The sequence below is a fragment of the Heptranchias perlo genome, unplaced genomic scaffold (assembly GCF_035084215.1).
Source record: "Heptranchias perlo isolate sHepPer1 unplaced genomic scaffold, sHepPer1.hap1 HAP1_SCAFFOLD_222, whole genome shotgun sequence".
NCBI lineage: Eukaryota > Metazoa > Chordata > Chondrichthyes > Hexanchiformes > Hexanchidae > Heptranchias > Heptranchias perlo.
This window is the reverse complement of record NW_027139236.1, coordinates 157,383-179,491: the sequence shown is the minus strand read 5'-3', so window position 1 is coordinate 179,491 and position 22,109 is coordinate 157,383. Positions and strand designations below refer to the sequence as shown.

Sequence of the window (22,109 nt, the reverse complement as noted above, 5' to 3'; positions counted from 1 at the left end):
TGAAAACCTGCAAACACAGTAATGTGGTAAACTCTGTTCTCACAAATCCTGTTTTCCCCTCACTGACATTGATGGCATTGGAGATGTATGAATTTCAGGATCGAAGACATTGTACTGCAGATAGATATCTAGATTATTAAATAAATAAGCTAAATGGATAATATTGAGCTTAAAGCGTTATCAGGCTTTCAAAACACATAGGTTTTTGGATACACAAGCTTCACAACAGGGGGTAATGTAAGAAAAGGCAACAAAGACATACATCAAAGGCTTTGGATCAGGAAAGCAATGATAGGTGTGAGAAAAGCATGGGCCTCTCATTCCTATCTGGTAATCTGTTCAAAAGAACTGGGATTTGTAAAACATCAAATAGTATTGCACACAGCATATGGTCAAATGGTATAAGGAATGGATTTGAAGCCAATGAAGCAATCAAAATTGGAGATATAAGGACCATTAAGAATGTCTGGGTGTAGAAATGTAAGGGGCTATCTCTACATGAAAGGCCATAAACAGACAGTAAAGGGGCCTTATACAACCCATTGTTCGAGTACATGGTCTTTTCTACATCAAAGGGTCTTCCGTCACATGATCAAAGCCTAAACTGTCAATCACTGAAGTATGTTATAATGATTGAGGCATAGCAACAGGGAACGATTGGACAAAAAGAATGACCCTCCCCAATCCTACCTCTTATTGGTAAAAAACAATATAAAAAGAAGACTTTGAGAGAAGAAGTCTCTTCTCTTCTTCACCATCCAGCCGTCACAAGGAACGCACACTGCAGTTGAACATCATGCAAGAAGAAAAGGACCTCGAGTACTGAAGACCTGATCAACCTTCAGGCCCGATGAGCAAAATCCTTGGTTTAAAGGTTGTATAAGTATTAATAATTTGTCTGATGTGTGTATGAATTGTTAAGTCATTACATAATAACGTTGCGAATTATTAAGTGTATAATGGGATTTTATAGAGGAAAGTCATTTGTATGGTTTGATTTTGCTTCATGAATGCTTGTATGAATGATATCATTAAATAATTACTTTTGATTAACAGAACTACTGTGAGTGAGGGTGACTTTCTTTGCTTGACTATTCATCCAGAGTCCAAGAATCATACAAAATAAGGAATTCCCTACACTCACTGCTTTCCTCCCTCAGCCTCTGTACTGAGGAACTATCATCCTTGGTGACTTCAACCTCCATTTCAACTCATCTTGCCCTCCTGTTCTCCATTAACCTCTCCCTCCATATAAAATCCCCAACCCATATTCACTGCTACCCCCTCAGCCACAGACAAAGCCATCTCTCATCAGTTCTTTGTATCCCTCACCACTCACATCCCACTTCCTGCTGCATGCACCCCTGGAAAAACTCTCCCCGAAGATACACTAACAGCGCCCATACATCCAGCACTGACACACTGTCCTCCCTGCCAGGTACATTAACTGTGCTTCCACTCCCAGTACCAATACACTGATCTCCCTCCCAGATACACTAACAGCGCCTCAACTTGCAGTACTGACAAGACTGATCTCCCTCACACTAGCAGTACTCCACTTCCCAGCAACAAATTAACTTCAACAAATATCTCAAAGGGTACTTTCTATCAAAGAGTGAGTTGAAGGCAATAATTCCACTTCTCAGATCGGATGACATCTGTAAAACATTCTCAGTTCACTCTTGTAATTTGTGATGCCCCATTGATTCCTAATAGGGAATTATGTCTCATAACTTGCTCCCTGGTTCTATTCCCCATATAAATTACACATAGTAATATTGTGAATCGCTGTTAAATGAGTTCTCCTGATATGTGACTAACCTGTGACACATTTTCTTCACAACAGTAGCAAGAATACACTGAGCTATTGTAAGGGTAATTGTTTGACTTCGCGCTCTCAGTAAGGAGCCTCACCTGTCGACAGCATAAATGGAAAATTGCGGTACATGCTGTGCGTGGTTTCTGACATTAAATGGTCAGAAAATCCTATGCAGCGCACGCTGGAATTTCCTATGCTCGCTCTTGCTTTGTCAGGATCCCACCTGAGAGAACAAAGTCTGATCATTTCCTTCTGTGCAAATCTTTTTTTTTAAAAAAAGTATAAATGTGAATTGATAATAAAGACTTAGTGAGGAGGAGGGAGGGGGGGGGGGGGGATTTCCTTTGTGCGCTAGGCGTAGCAAAATTGTCCACACGTTCTTCATAAACACATTTACGAATTCGCTACACCATTGTGGAAATCTTCCACGGTTTCAAACGTGCAAACGAGGATTCCTCTCATTCCCTCCCTGAACTTATTCATGTTTTTTTTTTATATATATATCTAACGTAAAAAGATAGCTAAAGCAAGAGATGAAATATTATGAATAATAATAGGTAAAGGAGGGGAGTTCGCTCCAGGGTGGTCATGCCTGTGATGTCATGTAGCTGGATGTGTGTTGTGTGTGTGAGAGAGAGTTGGTGAGGTAGTCAGGGAGAGAGCAACAAGCAAGAGAATGGCATCTATCGGAGACTTCGATCCCCTTCAGGCTAGTGTCCCTGCCACGAAGATCGAAATCACCGTCTCCTGCAGGTAAGGAAAGGGGCCGGGGAGGGAGGGAGGGCTTCGAAGCTGAAAGTGAGGGGAGCATGTGGAGGGGAGGAGGCTCGGTTGAGGGGGTAGTGGGGATGGGGATGGAGGGAGAGGGAAGTGCCGGCTCAGTGCTACCTGTGCACTGCAGAGCTCGCACAACATCAGCCTCGGCGGGCGGGAGGAGGAGGAAACTAAAGTTAGAAACCTCATCCGTCGGCTTTCATTACATTTTCAAAAAACAAAACATTTTATACAACGAGAGGGGACCGGTAAAGAAAGACTTGCAATTAAGGGAAATCTGTCGCGTTTGTTCAAGTTTATGACGGATTTGAGGTTATGTAAAAACCCGCGAGGCGATTAAAAACCTTTGGTTATCTATATTTGTTATTAAAGGAGTGATTTTTAAAAAAAAAAATTACAAGAAGCAGGTTTGACCCACATGTAGGTCGTGTTTTAAAATTTGTTGCGAAAGGGAAAGGGGTCCATCCGGAGAGTGCAGTCCCGGTGAGCAGCGACGGGGGACGGGACTGGTTTTTATCCTGAGTCTTGTTTACTTTTATTTGTGTATCAGGCGCGAGAAATGTGGTTCTTACCGTCCGCTAATGTGACCGAACGGGAAAGTGCATCGGGCGCGCACTCCCTCCTCGCATTGCAATTCGCGAGTCTGCAATTTTTTTTAAATGTTAATTTTATTAAAAATGGAACAATTACCGGGAACCCTTCGACTCACATCATCACCTCAATGTGTCCCGAAATTTCATTTTAAGTTTCTTCTTAAAATTGCAGTAAGCCATAGATTTGCGTTTGGTGTCACTGGGGACCAACCCAATGCAAATACTGGCAAATATTTGGCGGTAAATACCCATGGGCTGGGCACATGTCGCAGGCAAGAGCCGTTAAATACCGACACATGGACTGGGCACATGTCACCACCAGGAGGCGGTAAATACCGGCACGGGGACTGGGTACATGTCGCAGGCAAGAGCCGTTAAACACCGACACATGGACTGGGCACATGTCACCACCAGGAGGCGGTAAATACCGGCACGGGGACTGGGTACATGCCAGCACCAGGAGGCGGTAAATACCGGCACATGGAGGGGTACATGTCACCAGCAGGAGCTGGTAAATACCGGCTCATGGACTGGGTGCATGTCACCAGCAGGAGCTGGTAAATACCGGCACGTGGACTGGGTACATGTCACCAGCAGGAGCTGGTAAATACCGGCTCATGGACTGGGTACATGTCACCAGCAGGAGGCGGTAAATACCGGCTCATGGACTGGGTACATGTCACCAGCAGGAGGCGGTAAATACCGGCACATGGATTGGGTACATGTCACCAGCAGTAGGTGGTAAATACCGGCACATGGACTGGGTACATGTCACCAGCAGGAGGCGGTAAATACCGGCACATGGATTGGGTACATGTCACCAGCAGGAGGAAGTAAATACCAGCACATGGACTGGGTACATGTCACCAGCAGGAGGAAGTAAATACCAGCACATGGACTGGTTATATGTCACCAGCAGGAGCTGGTAAATGCTGGCACATGAACTGGGTACATGTCGCCACCAGGAGGTAGTGAAGACCGGCGCATGGACTGGGTGCATGTCGCCACCAGGAGGTGGTGAAGACCGGCGCATGGACTGGGTCCATGTCGCCAGTTGTAGGCAATAAATGCTGGCACATGGACTGGATACACGTTACCACCAGGAGGCGGTAAGCACCAGCACACCGAGGCTGATATATCTTACTGTGACCATGAGGAGGCATCAAACACCAGCAAATAGGCTTTATATATGAAGTGGTGGTAAATACCAACATATGGACTGGATAATCTCATACTGATCGTAAGGTTGCAGTAATTGCCAGCATATGGACTGGATACATCTTACTGTAAATAAACAGAAAATCCTGGTTCTTAGATTGGATGGAACCCACTTTGAGCAGGCGGTAAATACACCCATGTGAACTGGATAGATTTCACTGTAAGGATGCGGCAGAGCTTGAATACATCACATCATGACAATGAAGTGGTAACTAGTGGCACATGGAGTGGATATGTTTCACAGCAAAAAGGGTAAATGCCAGTACTGGACTGCAGTTATTTGGGATGACCATAAAGAGGTGGTAAATAGTGGCACATGAACTCTATATATTTCACCACAAGGAGGCAACAAGTATTGGATCATGGAGTGGATACACCACGCCAGGGGAAACATGGTGAATACTGACACAAGAAGCGATAGATCGCTTGATGAAGAGACAATAAATTGAAGCAGGAGGATTGGATACACTTCACTGTGGGGATGTGGTAAATGGCAACACACAGAGAGATAACATTTCCACGTGAGTACACAAGAGAAGGGTACATTTCAACAAAAGTAGACAGAATGAGAAGGTGGTAAATACTTGCAGACAAGTAGTGTGCAGTTCATTGACTTGACCACCAGAGGCACGAATATAAAACTGAGGGTGAGCAAAGTGCCAGCATGAAAATCTTAGATAGGTTTGCTAAGTTAAAAGATGATTGTTTCATTGGTTCCAGGTCAGTAAAAGTGGGTTTGTTCCTTTTTGGGTGAGGGAGCAAATTGCCCTAGTTATGGGAGGTTAGGGAGGAAATTGCGGGTCCCCTAGCAGAGATTTTTGAATCATCCACCGCTACAGGGGAGGTGCCTGAAGATTGGAGGGTAGCAAATGTTGTGCCTTTGTTTAAGAAGGGCGGCAGGGAAAAACCTGGGAACTACAGACCGGTGAGCCTGACATCTGTAGTGGGTAAGTTGTTAGAGGGTATTCTGAGAGACAGGATCTACAGGCATTTGGAGAGGCAGGGACTGATTAGGAACAGTCAGCATGGTTTTGTGAGAGGAAAATCATGTCTCACGAATTTGATTGAGTTTTTTGAAGGGGTAACCAAGAAGATAGATGAGGGCTGTGCAGTAGACGTGGTCTACATAGACTTTAGCAAAGCCTTTGACAAGGTACCGCATGGTAGGTTGTTACATAAGGTTAAATCTCACGGGATCCAAGGTGAGGTAGCCAATTGGATACAAAATTGGATTGACGACAGAAGACAGAGGGTGGTTGTAGAGGGTTGTTTTTCAAACTGGAGGCCTGTGACCAGCGGTGTGCCTCAGGGATCGGTGCTGGGTCCGCTGTTATTTGTTATTTATATTAATGATTTGGATGAGAATTTAGGAGGCATGGTTAGTAAGTTTGCAGATGACACCAAGATTGGTGGCATTGTGGACAGTGAAGAAGGTTATCTAGGATTGCAACGGGATCTTGATAAATTGGTCCAGTGGACTGATGAATGGCAGATGGAGTTTAATGTAGATAAATGTGAGGTGATGCATTTTGGTAGATCGAATCGGGCCAGGACCCACTCCGTTAATGGTAGGGCGTTGGGGAGAGTTATGGAACAAAGAGATCTAGGAGTACAGGTTCATAGCTCCTTGAAAGTGGAGTCACAGGTGGCCAGGGTGGTGAAGAAGGCATTCGGCATGCTTGGTTTCATTGGTCAGAACATTGAATACAGGAGTTGGGATGTTTTGTTGAAGTTGTACAAGACATTAGTAAGGCCACACTTGGAATACTGTGTACAGTTCTGGTCACCCTATTATAGAAAGGATATTATTAAACTAGAAAGAGTGCAGAAAAGATTTACTAGGATGCTACCGGGACTTGATGGTTTGACTTATAGGGAGAGATTAGATAGACTGGGACTTTTTTCCCTGAAGAGTAGGAGGTTAAGGGGTGATCTTATAGAAGTCTATAAAATAATGAGGGGCATAGATAAGGTAGATAGTCAAAATCTTTTCCCAAAGGTAGGGGAGTCTATAACGAGGGGACATAGATTTAAGGTGAGAGGGGAGAGATACAAAAGGGTCCAGAGGGGCAATTTTTTCACTCAAAGGGTGGTGAGTGTCTGGAACGAGCTGCCAGAGGCAGTAGTAGAGGCGGGTACAATTTTGTCTTTTAAAAAGCATTTGGACAGTTACATGGGTAAGATGGGTAGAGAGGGATATGGGCCAAGTGCAGGCAATTGGGACTAGCTTAGTGGTATAAACTGGGCGACATGGACATGTTGGGCCGAAGAGCCTGTTTCCATGTTGTAAACTTCTATGACTCTATGACTAGTTGTTGGTGCTGCCCTCTCCCTCCCTCCATATTCCATCCTGCTCCACCCCCTGCCATATGAATTAAACCATCAGTGTTTGGTAGAGCAGACAGACAATCGCAGATAGGTTTGATATGCAGCAATGTAAAAATTACTGGTTTTCAAATGCTGGTGTGAATGGTCATACCATTGTGGAGGAAATTCTTTCACGGAAGCCAATCGTATCTCTTTGGCACCAAAGCTGATATCTGATTGCTTTCAGCTGTGATTCTGTTTGCCAACTTTATTTCCGTACAGCAGCCAGAATTCAATTTTGAAAATAATTTTGCTTTTTTAAAAAATAGTCTTCTCTATTCATCAGGATTCCTTTGGAAATGGTTGACACTATAGCTGGACAAACCAAGTGCCAAATGTAACTATGCACATAACTTTCTTCTACATTTTGAAGGCACAGAATGCAGAATGCAGATACAATATTGAATGGGAAGAATGTTTTGAAAAATGGGCATTTTCTCAGGAAACAAAAAGTCGCAGATGTTATAATAAAACTCCACTTTTATCAGACCCACATAACTTAGACGAAAGCACATAAACCAGGCTACAGCTCTCTCTTTTTAACTAACATTTTTTTCTAAACACTGCTTTAAACAATTCCTTTATATTTCCTTCATGGCTTGAGGTATAAAATACTGTGTTTTGAGCAAAAAATAATACATATTATTACACCTTTCAAAACAGCTTTGTAACAACAGTACCAAATACGTGATATGTTTAGATTGTGGGGTTTTATATTGAGGACCAAGGAATATTAAATTGAAGAAAAAATTTGCACCTGTCTTTACCAAATTCCTCTAACATAGTAATAGCACAAAGGAAGATGGTAGTGGTTGTTGGAGGCCAATCATCTCAGCCCCAGGACATTGCTGCAGGAGTTCCTCAGGGCAGTGTCCTAGGCCCAACCATCTTCAGCTGCTTCATCAATGATCTTCCCTCCATCGTAAGGTCAGAAATGGGGATGTTCGCTGATGATTGCACAGTGTCCAGTTCCATTCGCAACCCTTCAGATAATGAAGCGGCCCGTGCCCGCGTACAGCAAGACCTGGACAACATCCAGGCTTGGGCTGATAAGTGGCAAGTAACATTCGCGCCAGACAAGTGCCAGGCAATGACCATCTCCAACAAGACAGAGTCTAACCACCTCCCCATGACATTCAACTGCATTACCATCGCTGATTACCATCAACATCCTGGGGGTCACCACTGACCATAAACTTACTGGACCAGCCACATAAATACTGTGGCTGCAAGAGCAGGTCAGAGGCTGGGTATTCTGTGACGAGTGACTCACCTCCTGACTCCCCAAAGCCTTTCCACCATCTACAAGGCACAAGTCAGGAGTGTGATGGAATACTCTTCATTTGCCCGTATGATTGCAGCTGCAACAACACTCAAAAAGCTCGACACCATCCAGGACAAAGCAGCCCGCTTGATTGGCACCCCATCCACCAGCCTAAACATTCACTCCCTTCACCAACGGCGCACCGTGGCTGCAGTGTGTACCATCTACAGGATGCACTGCAGCAACTCGCCAAGGCTTCTTTAACAGCACCTCCCAAACCCGTGACCTCTACCACCTAGAAGGACAAGAGCAGCAGGCACATGAGAACAACACAACCTGCACGTTCCCCTCCAAGTCACACACCATCCCGACTTGGAGATATATCGCCGTTCCTTCATCATCGCTGGGTAAAAATCCAGGAACTCTCTACCTAACAGCACTGTGGGAGAACCATCACCACATGGACTGCAGCGGTTCAAGAAGGCGGCTCACCACCACCTTCTCGAGGGCAATTAGGGATGGGCAATAAATGCTGGCCTCGCCAGCGATACCCACATCCCATGAACGAATAAAAAAAAACTTAGTGTTAATGAAAGGTTTTTCTTAAATAGACATGGTTAAATTCAGGGCTTTTATTCATAACCTCCTTCCAAACTTGAATAATGGTGCAGTCTTGCCAGAATTTGCTGCCTTTATTTAACCATTTTTATGCTGTTGTTTCTGTTATTATCTCAGAAATGCACAAATAAAAGAAATGCAGTTGCTCTAACTATTCATTTTATATTACAAAGGTTAAACAGTGGAAACATTTAAAAGTCAAATGTTTCGTTTGTCATGTAAAATGCTATATTTGCTAAATAAATCACTCTTTGAATATAACAACTTGCATTTAGATGACGCCTTTAATGTAGCAAGACGTCCCAAGATGCTTCACAGGAGTGAAATCAGACAAAAATTGACACCAAGACAAAGAAGGAGACATTAGGACAGGTGACTAAAAGCTTGGTCAAAGAAGTAGGTTTTAAGGAGCATCTTAAAGGAGGAGAGATGGAGAGGTTCAGGGAGGGAATTCCAGAGCTTAGGGCCTAGAAGGCTGAATGCACGGCCACCAATGGTGGGGCGAAGGAAGTGTGGGATGCACAAGAGGCCAGAGTTGGAGGAATGCAGAGTTCTCAGAGTTGTAGGGTTGGAGGAGGTTACTGAAATAGGGAGGGGGCGAGGCCATGGAGGGGTTTGAACATGAGGATGAGAATTTTTAAATCGAGGCATTGGTGGACCAGGAACCAGTGTAGGTCAGCAAGCACATGGATTTCCTGTGAAAGTTCCCTGGGATAAAATTCCATAGTTCATGCTTTATGTTCCTTTGATGTGCTTATACAAAAAAACTACATTATTCTTTTGTCCAGTAGACTCGTATAGAGGATGGGGGCAAAATGACAATGCGTTCCATTGCTGATTAAGTTTGGTAAGAAAGCAGGGGTCTCACACACCTAAAGCTCGGCTTGAACATTTGGAGTAAAAAGTAAATCAATGTTATATTCCTAAAAAGGGAAGTGGAAAATGACTGGTGAGTGGGAGGAGTCCAGCTCTGGAACAGTAAATAAACACATGTCACCTTTAATAAACATAAACTGCATAAATAACAAAAAAAACCTTGTACATAGTTATTTACATCATTTATATGAGATAAAGTCAAAAGGTTGATGGTTTCCTTGATGTTTTTAATAGGAAAGAAATGTAGTTACTGCAAAGGTTTCCAGGCTTTCCCATCACTGAACAGGGGAGGAGGGAGAGCAAGTCCGGGCACACTCCGTAATGGCTAATCTTGCTGTCAATCATATAAAAATTCCTGATGTGCAATGCTTCCCTCTTCTGTGTCAATTTTGGTGGTGTTAATTAAACTCATAATGGAGGCATCCTTATGCATTCTGGAGCCAAAATGAAGATGGGAAGACCTTACTGCGATTGCCACACATTAGAGCCAATTTGGAGGAACCAAGGCATTTTGTAGAAAAGAGCAGTCAACAAAACCCAACTCAACCATAAGACCATAAGACCATAAGAGATAGGAGCAAGAATAGGCCATTCGGCCCCTCGAGCCTGCTCCGCCATTTAATGAGATCATGGCTGATCTGATTTTTACCTCAATTCCACTTTCCTGCCCTTTCCCCATATCCTTTGACTCCCTTGCTGATCAAAAATTTGTCTAACTCAGCCTTGAATGTATTCAATGACTCAGCCTCCACAGCTTTTTGGGGTAAAGAATTCCAAAGATTCACGACCCTTTGGGAGAAGAAATTCCTCCTCATTTCCATCTTAAACGGGCGACCCCTTATTCTGAGACTATGCCCCCTAGTTTTAGATTCCCCCATGAGGGTAACATCCTTTCAGCATCTACCCTATCGAGTCCCCTCAGAATTTTGTATGTTTCAATAAGATCTCCTCTCATTCTTCTAAACTCCAATGAGTATAGACCCAACCTGTTCAATCTTTCCTCATAAGACAATCCTTCCATACCCTGAATCAACCTAGTGAACCTTCTCTGAACTGCCTCCAATGCAAGTATGTTCTTCCTTAAATAAGGGCACCAGAACTGTACGCAGTACTCCAGGTGTGGTCTCACCAGCACCCTGTACAGTTGTAGCTTTTATACCCCGCCCCCCTAGAAATAAAGGCCAATATTCTGTTTGCCTTCCAGGTTACCTTCTGCACTTGTATGTTGACTTTTTGTGTTTCATGTACGAGGACACCCAGATCCCTCTGTACCACAGCATTTTGTAGTATTTCTCCATTCAAATAATATTTTGCTTTTTTATTTTTCCTCCCAAAGTGGATGACTTCACATTTTCCCATATTATATTCCATCTGCCAAATTTTTGCCCATTCGCTTAACCTGTCAATATCCCTTTGCAGACACTTTGTGTCCTCATTGCAACTTGCTTTTTCACCTACCTTTGTATCACCAGCAAATTTGGCCACAGGACACTCTGTTCCTTCATCCAAGTCATTGATATATATTGTAAATAGTTGAGGCCCCTGCACTGATCCCTGTGGCACCCCACTAGTTACAGATTGCCATTTTGAAAATGACCCTTTTATCCCGACCCTTTGTTTTCTGTTAGTTAGCTAATCCTCTATCCATGCCAGTATATTATTCCCAACACCATGAGCTCTTATCTTGTACAGTAATCTATCGAATGCCTTTTAGAAATCCAAATATACTGCATCCATTGGTTCCCCTTTATCCACCCTGCCCGTTACTTCCTCAAAGAACTCTAATAAATTTGTCAGACTTGATTTCCCCTTCATAAAACTATGTTGACTCTCCTTGATTGTATTATGAGTCTCCAAATGTCCTGCTACTACTTCCTTAATAATGGATTCCAGCAATTTTCCCAATGAAAGATGTTAGGCCAACTGGTCTATAGTTACCTGCTTTCTGTCTCACTCCCTTCTTGAATAGGGGTATTACGTTTGCGGTTTTCCAACCCACTGGGACCTTTCCAGAATCTAGTGAATTCTGGACGATTACAATCAGTGCATCCACTATTTCTGTAGCCACTTCCTTTAAGACCCTCGGATGCAAGCCATCAGGTCCAGGGGACTTGTCAGCCTTTAGACCCATTAGTTTACCTAGTACCTTTTCTCTAGTGATAGTGATTGTTTTTAGTTCCTCCCTCCCCTTTGCCCCTTGATTTTCTACTATTATTGGTATATTATTAGTATCTTCTACTGTGACGACAGATACAAAATAGCTGTTCAATTCCTCTGCCATTTCCTTGTTTTCCATTTTTATTTCCCCAGTCTCATCCTCTAAGGGACCAATGTTTACTTTAGCTACCCTCTTCCTTTTTATATACTTGTAGAAGCTTTTACTGTCAGTTTTTATATTTCTTGCTAGTTTACTCTCATAATTTATTTTCTCCCTCTTTATTATTCTTTTAGTCATCCTTTGCTGGTTTTTAAAGCTTTCCCAGTCTTCGGGCTTACTAGTAATCTTTGCCATGTTGTATGCTTTTTCTTTTACCTGATACCATCCTTGACTTCCTTAGTTAGCCATGGTTGGTTCACCCTTTTTGTGGAGTCTTTCCTCCTCACAGGGATATATTTTTGTTGTGAGTCATAAAATATCTTTTTAAATGTTTGCCACTGCTTATCCACCATCATTCCATCTAATCTGTTTACCCAGTCCACTTTGGCCAATTCTGCCATCATTCCTTTATAATTGCCCTTATTTAAGTTTAATACAGTAGTTTCAGACCCAAGATTCTTGCTCTCAAACTGGATGTGAAATTCTATCATGTTATGATCACTGCTTCCCAAGGGATCCTTTACTTTGAGATCATTAATTAATCCTGTTTTGTTACCGATTACCAGATCCAAAATGACCTGTTCCCTGGTTGGTTTCCCCGACATATTGATCTAAGAAACAGTCTCTAATACACTCTGTGAACTCCTCCTCAGGGCTATTTTTGCCAATTTCATTTGTCCAATCTATGTGAAAATTAAAATCGCCCATGATTATTGCATTATCTTTTTTACAAGCCTCCCTTATTTCCTGATTTATATTTTGCCCTACAGTGTAGCTACTGTTAGGGGGCCTATATACTGCTCCCACCAGTGATTTCTTTCCCTTGCTATTTCTTACCTCCACCCAAATTGATTCGACATCTTGACCTTCTGAGCCAAGATTTTTTCTCACTATTATACCAATTTCATCCTTTAATAACAGAGCTACCCCACCAACTTTACCTTTTTTCCTATCCTTCTGAATTGTTAGATAACCCTGAATATTTAGCCCAACCGAAGAGCTGAAGCTTCAGGCAATTACTCCAAATTAAGCCGTAGGCTCCCAACAAAGAAAACAATTTCCAGGGATTTACAACACCATACAGGCAACTGAGTAAGAAGAAGCATATATTCAGAATTGTTTTAATTCATTATGGGCTTCATATGTTATAAATACTAGGTGGATGAGATTGTGTGGCCATTCTGGTGCACTGCCACAGGAACCAGCCCAAAAAGGTCCAATAAGCTCCACAAGAATAATGTGGGCTGCTATCACTCTGGGCTTCTTCCCCTACCCACCTCTTGTAACCCTCATCCCAATATTACGCCGATCTCAATCAGGATTTATTCACCATCAGCACCAGGAACAGCTTTCCAAAACCTTGAGGCCCATAAAACCCAAGCAGCACTAACCAGTGATTAAGAAATAAAAGCACAAATAGGACTGAGCTTCATGGGCTGTATTGCCTGTACTTGGAAGTCACATGTGGCCCACAGGCTGCATTTGGACACTCCTAATCTAGGGTAACCTGTTGTTAGGAGCCTACAAGGGTAGACCATCGAAGGAACATCTACTATCCCAATTGTTGCAGTCCTTGTGGTAGGTATCACAAAACAAAAAGAAAATTCTTCGGATCAGAGCAAGGCAAAGTCCTTTGCAACTAGCCTACATGGGGGGAGTGTGAAGGAAGAGGGGGAGGCGGGAGTGGGAGAGGTAGGGATGGGTAAATTTTAACTGAAGTTAAGTTATGGAGAGGATTGGGGGGAGCCACAGAGCACTCCATACATTTACCTATGCTCAGCTTTGATTGAGACACTGGGGAATTTGAAGCAAAACCTCAGCACAAATGTACACCATCACCTAAAACACAGAATATTTCATATCCATGCAACCCCTGTGTCTGAGGGGATGGTGAGGCAGAGCAAGGGTAGCTATCTTCTTCCTATTTTGTGGTGTTCTTTATGAGACCAAAACAGGAAAAAAAGAAAATAAAGATAATTTATCCGACATCGTGCTGCTGGCCCACCGGAAGTGCATATCAGAAATTCGGGTGTGCTGTGTACAGGTTTCCAACTGTTAAAGTGGTCCAGCCATTTATTAGTGGCAGCACATGTCTGAATTTTCAATATATGCTGGCGTCCCCCCAGCTGCATGACTTCGCAAGAGTCCTTGTGATCTTGAAAGCTGTCAATCGGTTTATAAGTGCAGATGTTTTCATTGTAAAGGTTTTGATATTCCAGGTATAATTAGTGTATTTGTATGGAGAACTCAAAGCTCATATTGCAGGCTGCCACTGAAGTTGAAAAATGTGGGAGAGAGGCCTTGATAAATTAGGAAAAGTACAAAATGTTTAAACCTTATTCTAGCAAATTAGTGGAGTATGTTCTATTTTGGATCACAGCTAGCAAGGCTACTGCAGTGTTCAAGTAGGGTTAAGGCTTCGCCACAAAGGATCATTTGTCTGAAGCCTGCCTTGTGCAGACTGCAATACCTACCCAGCGGTTAGCTAACAATTCTTCTCATGCTTTGTCAGCTCAGTGCATGGAGGGGGGATTGTTTTGTGTTGGATTCCCTGTTCTGTTCCTTGCACTGTCTTGGGTAAGTCAGAGCCCAGTGTTCTTACAGCATAGATGGAACACATCCACAACCTGATGTTTTCAATGATGTGGATTGTAATGTTACATATGCTGGAGTATTTGCTTGATTATGTCTGAGGTGGGAGATGGGGAGACATTTTGCAGTTTTCTCTTCTTGGAAATTTTACTTGTCTCCATCTGGAAATTAAATAACTTGGAGGTGAGTCCATAACAGCTGGCTTCTGATATGGTGAAATTCCTACAGTAGTGAAGCTGTACTGTGGCAAACAGGGTTTCACTGTACAAGCAATGACTAGATTCATCATACCAACTAATTCTTGTTTAATCAGATCACCAAATATCAATTTCCACAGGATCAGTTTTCTCTGTCAAACTGGATAAACTATGTAAAGTATTTATTCAGTTTTCTGTTATTTGACAGCAGGGTTGCAAAGTGATGTATAAACAACACAGGAAATTTAGGTGGAAGTTGCGCACCTTAAAAATGCTTTCCCTGAGTTTCCTAGTGCTCTCGAGCCTTCCCGCGTTCTGACCATTGAGTCCCCACGGGCTTTATTTGCATTATGTCAGAGTTAGAGCCAGTGGAGTAGCAGCTGCGAGTTTCCTGGGTTTGCACTGCTAATGCTCTCTGGGTAAGTTAGACTGAGTTATATGAAACACAGCAGCTGCCAGAATCAACTGATACTGGTGGAAGGAAGTGAGGAGCTCCTGACACAGAAGAGTCCGGAGATTTTGAACACAGATTTCTGCAGCTGGGAAACACTTTTTTAAAGGTTTTTTTTTGCTATTCTGCCTATAAATACCTGGACTTGCTTCTCACAGGGGCAGACTACCGGACCGCATTCCCTGCACCCTCTATCCACAGTCGGGGTTCTCAGGAGCAGGTTTGGCAATCCCTATGGGCATACTCTTCTATGACATTATCATGCACCGCAGGATGAAGCAAAGGAGACTCAGGCAGTATATACTGCAAGAAGCATCACAGTTAGTGTCAACACTGAAATTTTATCTTCTGCGGAACAAAGTTTACTTTTGACACCAAAGCCATATGTCCTTCACTCCCTCTTTCAGGTGAAGGGACATTCCCTCAAACCACTACCAGCCCTACTAAATTACAACACATTAGCCCTTTTTGCCCCACATGACCATTCCAATCATCATTACCTGAGTGAGGACATCAGCAGCACATAAGTGCACCCTTTCCTGTATGAGTGTAACTCCATGAATAAAAAAGGGCGATGTTAGTCCACATTCTATTTTAATGCAATGAACTATAAAGTGTACACAAGCCAAACCTACTCTTTCTTAACACTGTGCTCCCCCTGGGTGCTTACACATGCCTTTTGTTACCTATTCTCGTGCTTCTTCTAGATGCCACCCAAGGGCCAGGATTGTGGGAGGTGGTTGGCTCCTCGATAATAGCTCATGGGTCTGAGGTGGCCCTCACCGTATGGCAGCTTGCTCCCGGCAGGGAAGCGCTGCTGGCTGCTCCTCTGGAGCTAGCTCCTGGGCAGCTTGGTCTTATCTCCCATGTTGTACTGAAGTGAAAGAGCCAAATACTGTTCCTTTTCTTACCTGCCTGTTCCCCCCAATCTGCTGCTGAAGAGCGCAGGCTGAACTGTCTTCTCAAAGGCTGCACAGGAGTTTCCATGTACTTCAACTGCATCTTACATGAGTTTTATGCCAGTGACTGCACCGGGTGGGAAATGCAAATGAGCAGACCTAGGAAACCCGCGTGGACCAACGGATGCAAATTTAAAGTTGCAACAGCAGCATAACTCTCTTCCAGGAAATTCTAGGCCAGCAATTATAATGGGCCAACTTTCAAGTACCAGAAGCAATCCTGCTGAGATTATTTCAGTTAGGGCACTGTTGAAACAAACCATCAGCATCCGTAAATATGTATATATATATATATATATATATATACACATAGGTACATTTAAATATGAAATGAGTTCCTGATAGAAACAGAGATGTACTAACATAGAAAGAGATTGGAAATGAAGTTGAAGAAGAGTGCAGTGAGAGAAGGAGTATGAGACACCATGTTGGCAAGATCCATTTTGTTTCCAATGAGTGCCATTATATCAAAATTCAACTGTAGCCTAAGGCTTGCCAAACGCTATGATCGAACCTCGATGTCATGCATGAGTTAGCGAACTAAATGAATCTTACAGATGAGCTGCCAGAATTTCATATTTTCCCATTTCCATCACCGAGAACAGATGATGAAAACAGTTAGATTCTCAAGGACTATTCTTGGCAGATTTTACATTGAAAGCTTAAAATACTGGAAGAGGAATAGAAATAGTACACGTGTCTCCCCAAAGTAACCCAAGCCAGTGATTTTAATGTAATTCTTGATGATGAAAATACCAGTAAATGTCACTGAAGAATCTAGTGACATTTGAACTAACTTTCAAGATTAAAAAAATGTGTGCTTCTGTCCCTCTTTGGCCATTAACATCTTGTGTTCTGAAAAAGAGAGAGAGATTTATGAGGAAGATCTGGTTAACCATGATCCATTTCTATGTTTCTTAAAACCTATCTAATTGACCAAGCTTTTGGCCACGTGTCCTAATATCTCCCTATGTGACTTGATGTAAAATTTCGTCTGATTGTGCTCCTGTGAAGTGCCTTGGGACATTTTACTATGTTAAAGGCTCTATATAAATTCAAGTTGTTGTTGTTTGTTTCTGTTTTGTATGATGAAAGTGTTATTGATCGGGGGAACAGGATTGACTGATTGCAGTTGAGGCGTGAGGAGATGCTTTTAGCTATCCATCTTCCCTGTGGGGGAACTGGATGGTCTGAGCTCAGCATCTCCTTCCGCTACTCACCCCCCCATCCACCCCTCATCCGACAGCATAGCTGAGATGATGTTGAAATTGCAGGAGAGAGGTTTAGCATAATATTGTTCAATAGTGCAGCATGCGGACAATGCAGTCGCCCATTTCATAATTACTAAAAAACAGATTAAAGGGATGAAGAGTGCAAGGGCTGATTCCATGATCCAATGGTCCCAGTAGTGGAGAGAGTGGGGAGAGGGAGATGGATTGTGGAATCACCCCTACTGTCCCTTCACCTCTGGGATCTGGGTTCAGATCCTGCCCAGACTGATGAGATGAAAGTCCTCCTTGACAGTTATAAGGGTCACAAGTGAAATTAATTATGCAATCCCAGCCCAGTTCGTAGTGGGTGTGAATCCACAGCATTAAACTGCTCATTATGATTCAACACTAAGGGAGTAACATTTTTCCTATCAAAAATGTTGCCCAAATAAATCCGTGTGATTTCACTAAAATTATCAAGAGGACAAATTTCACCCCCAAATTAGCAATATCACCCAAAGGCACCACAAATTGAGGGGACATTTGATCTTTTTGGTGTGTGGAATGAAGTTGTTAACTTGGCAATAAAGAATGTGTTTATGATTTTATTACACTGAGCACCCAGAGGAAATCTTTCCTCAAGGATGGTTGGTTTGGATGAATGGAAATCTTCACACTGGCATGGCAACTGATGCTCGCCTGATGTTGTAGCAGGAAGCTGATTGGGGCAGAACAGAGATAGCTTCCCTCTGCATCTGTCCCAAGCTGTACCTGACCTGAACATGCTGAAATGTCTGTTTTTCAGTAAAATTAATGATCCACCAGCAGAATCACAGAAACTTGCATTCAAGGTCATTAAATGATGAACTGCACTGGTTTATCACTAACGGCCTTAACAAGACCTTAATAAGTAAAAGTCTGTTTTTTATCCTTCACTTTTCAGTAGATTTTCTTTGAGCCTCTCTTGGAGCGGGATGAATCCTCGGAGCAGTGCTAGCACTTTGTACTCTCATCTTTTCTTTTACTAAAACGAACAAAGAAAGGAATGTCAAAAGTAGTAAATATTCACTTTCCCAACATTGACATCCTTTACATTAATGAGCACAAAATACAATTTGAAGAAAAAAATCAGAAGGCCTTTGTTGTATGTTTTGATATAATCCAAATTACACAACATAAAGTTTTGCTTTGGGTCCTGTGTTTGAGGAAGTGCAGAGATTTAGAGGGGGGAGGATGACCTTTGGTTAAGGGTCATTGGTCACTCTTTCATAGGAACATAAGAACGGCAGTAGGCCATTCAGCTCCTCAAGCCTGTTCTGCATTTCCCTTCAAATTGTATTCTTAGAACCCTGCTTCCCAGAACGTACAACGAGGTCAGTGCAAACTTAACATCATTGTCAACTTCAAGTCAATAAAATGCTCCCAAAATATCTTTATTCATATCCAGCAATAAAAGCAGTTTGTGAGGAAGTCAGTTTGAGATCATTATGAAATTTGGTGTTCAACATGATAAAGTAAAATTGTTTTGACATGCGTAAGATTATAAATGGCCACAGTGGGAGTCTAGTTGATAGCTGTTACGAAACATATTGGTTGGGAAAGGATTCAATTAAATTAATAAACAAAACATTATAGGATGCAAAACTATTAGTGAATTGTCCCCAAAGCCTGGGGCTACAAAGTGTTAAACTGCATGTCAGGCAGACAGATTCAGTTGAGAGGAAATTAGATTTGTAGGGACTGGCTGAGATAGGGAGTTTGCAGTTACTGTACTGGCAGAGATAGAATTGGGTGAATTTGGCAGTTTGGAGTTACAGACTGATGTGGATGGACTGATGCAGGCACATCAAAGTACAGCAGCAATCACTGGGACAGACCAATTGAGGCAGACCAATTGAATGTCAGAGTCTCAGGCCGTAGTATGTTAAACTTGCAAATTTCTAGGCAGTAAGAGATGCTCTTCAAATTGTGTTACCAGGTTGTTGAAATACGAACCTTCCAGTCATTGGAAATGTTTTGGCTTTCAGAAACAGAATAACCCATTGCTCTGTAATATATACATAGGCCCCGATATTTGCGGGAAGTGTGTGGGGGAAGTCAAAAACGGCCAAAGAACCCGGCAAGGCCAGGGGCGTGGAGGTCCTGCCAAACATAACGGCAGGATCTCATTCTAATTTTTTGGATCCTTTTCCCACCCGGCAGCTGGCCAAATTGACAGCCTGGCCGGCAGCCGGGAGGGAAAACCAGTGACAGGAGGCCACAGACTTGGACCCTTAGGGAAGGTCCCCAATAATTGTGAGAGGGGGAAGGTCAGATATCGCGGCTTGGGGGTAAAGAGGACATCGAGGCTGGAGGGGGGGGTGGCGAGAGGCCGCGATCAGGAGTGGGGTGGCTGAAGGCTTCCTTGAGGGGCTAGGGGGAGTACTCCTGCTCCTCCTGCCCCACAAGGAGTGCTATAAAAGGCACTTACCTTCTGAAGTCGGCAGCTCCCACCTCCCTTTCACTGCTAGGTTTCTCGACTCTTGGGAAACCCGCTCAGCAGTTGTGAATTTTAAATCGGGCTCACAATTGCACTGTGGGACTCCGATTGAAATATGTTAATGAAGTGACCCGCCTCTCCAAGGTGTGACACTCAGACACCACGATATCTGCCACCGTAAAAACAGCAACGTGCGCGTGCGCGGCGGGTTAGGGTCGCATTTCACGGTTTGACGGTTTAACCTCCGAACATCTCCCGCCCGTCGTGGGGGGAGTTAATATCCATTATTTCTAAACTGCTAGAGAGCAGAGATAAAAAGTCAAACTATAAGGGGATCTTTTAGATGATCCTGTTAAACATTCAGGTCCTGCTTCACAATCAACATTCTAGCTGTTATGATGTGTCTTACTTTTACAATTACCATCTCTCAACTACTTCTGCATAAAAGAAAACAGTATTAACATTAATATATTTGGATATAGTTTATGCAACAAGGAAGAACAAGGATCAGAAAAAGGGGCCAGAATTATCATGATAATGATTTAGGACTAAATTACAGGCCAAGATGTGTAAAATTGTGATATAAAGGCACTGTTCTTAATTGATTATTAAACTTATCCTGTTGATCTTTTGTTGCCCCCTGCCTGTTCTGCTTTGTAAGTCCGTCCAAATGTCTGTCATTGTTAACCTCTGGTGTCAATACATGTAAAACCTATAGAGCACGTCAGCTACTCTAAAGAACTCAAGGTGAACAAGTCAAATTGTTACATGTTCTAACTGATGTGTCCTGACACAGGTGAAGCCACTGTAAGTACTGAAATGAGTTTGGGAAAGAATCCCCGCCTTTAAATAATACTTAGGAAAAAGGAAAACAGATGGTTCGTGAGATCAGTGATAATAGAGATAAAATAAATAGCACCTTTGACACCCTCAAGATGTCCCAAATCACTTCACTTTTGGAGAGTAGTCACTGTTGTTTTGTAGGCAAGGTATGGTATAAGAAAGAGACAAGTGGTGCAGACTAAAAAATATATTTTTTAACAGGGTGAAGCAAGTACTGTTTGCAGTAAGGCAAATGTTTATGAAGTTGGCCCTAATTGTGAAGCACAATAAGACTTTGAGAAATTGTACTGAGCTCCAGTGAGCAAGTCACAGATTCTCCATGTCCTAAAGGATGTCCCAACAACTCCGATTAAGCAAGCAAAAGAAAGAAAGACTTGTATTTATGGAGCGCCTTTCACGACCTCAGGATATCCCAAAGCGCTTTACAGCCAATGAAGTACTTTTGAAATGTAGTCACTGTTGTAATATAGGAAATGCAGCAGCCAATTTGCGCACAGCAAGGTCCCACAAACAGCAATGTGATGATGACCAGATAATCTGTTTCAGTAATGTCGGTTGAGGGGTAAATGTTGGTCAAGACAATTCCCCTGCGAAATAGTGCCACGGCATCTTTTACATCCACCTGAGAGGGCAGACGAGACCTCAGTTTAACATCTCAGCCAAAAAACACCACCTCTAACAATGCAGCACTCCCTCAGTACCGTAATGGGGTGTCAGCCTAGATTATTTGCTTAAGCATCTGGAGTGGGACTTGAACTCACATCTCAGAGGCAAGTGTGCTACCACTGAGCCAAGGCTCAGATAAATATGTTTGTGAACATCTGCATTTAAGGGACAACAAAGCAACAACACTGTCTGGGAAAGATATCTACAGGCAGGGAAAGTGGTGTGTGTAATTTTGCTTTGTTGTTGATAATCTTTATAGGCTTTTTGGATTGATTCAGAATACTGAAGTGCAGCTGCAGCATCCCTTGTATTCCTGCCATAAACATGAAGGTCTGGCTTAAGTACTCAAAACTCTTGTGGTGCTATTCTCATCATGACCTTGACATCTCTGCTGTGTTGGAGAGGATGAACTCTGGCAAGGACTAGGCCAATCTCAACGATGCAATCATTCCACATTGGTTTGCGCTGTATGTATTCCTTGTTGCCGTGGGTTTTCTCTGCAATTTGCCAGGCAGGGCAACAGTATTCTTTCACTAGGTAAATAAAGGCTTTACAGAAGAATGAAGTTGCTGACAATGACGAGTGGGGCTGAGTTGCTTGAGGATTCCCACTCCTTCAGCTTTCCCAGCCTTCTCTGCCACCTGTTTGGCCCAATATAGATTGATGTGATTACCAAATCAGCAAGTTGAATGTTGGAGCTCAGCCTCTTTGCAGAACAGAGGCAGATGGGCAACATCATGGTCAGTTTTTAGCTGGACACTGCTAAAGATAATGCACTGTTGTGCACTTGTCCACACCCGTTTACACCTACCTATAATGCTTTGTAGAACGTCTAGCAGATAGAGAGTTATTCATTCTGTAGATA

The 22,109-nt window shown here is 42.9% G+C and overlaps 1 protein-coding gene across 1 annotated transcript in view; it reads left to right on the top strand.

Moving 5' to 3' along the window:
• The first annotated feature begins 2,495 nt into the window (after positions 1-2,495).
• Positions 2,496-22,109, top strand: part of LOC137310122 (copine-8-like) — a 138,666-nt gene continuing 119,052 nt past the window's right edge. Inside the window, exon 1 of the mRNA XM_067978095.1 lies at positions 2,496-2,572. Coding sequence (XP_067834196.1) covers positions 2,496-2,572 — 77 coding nt within the window. The remainder of the gene's footprint in view (positions 2,573-22,109) is intronic.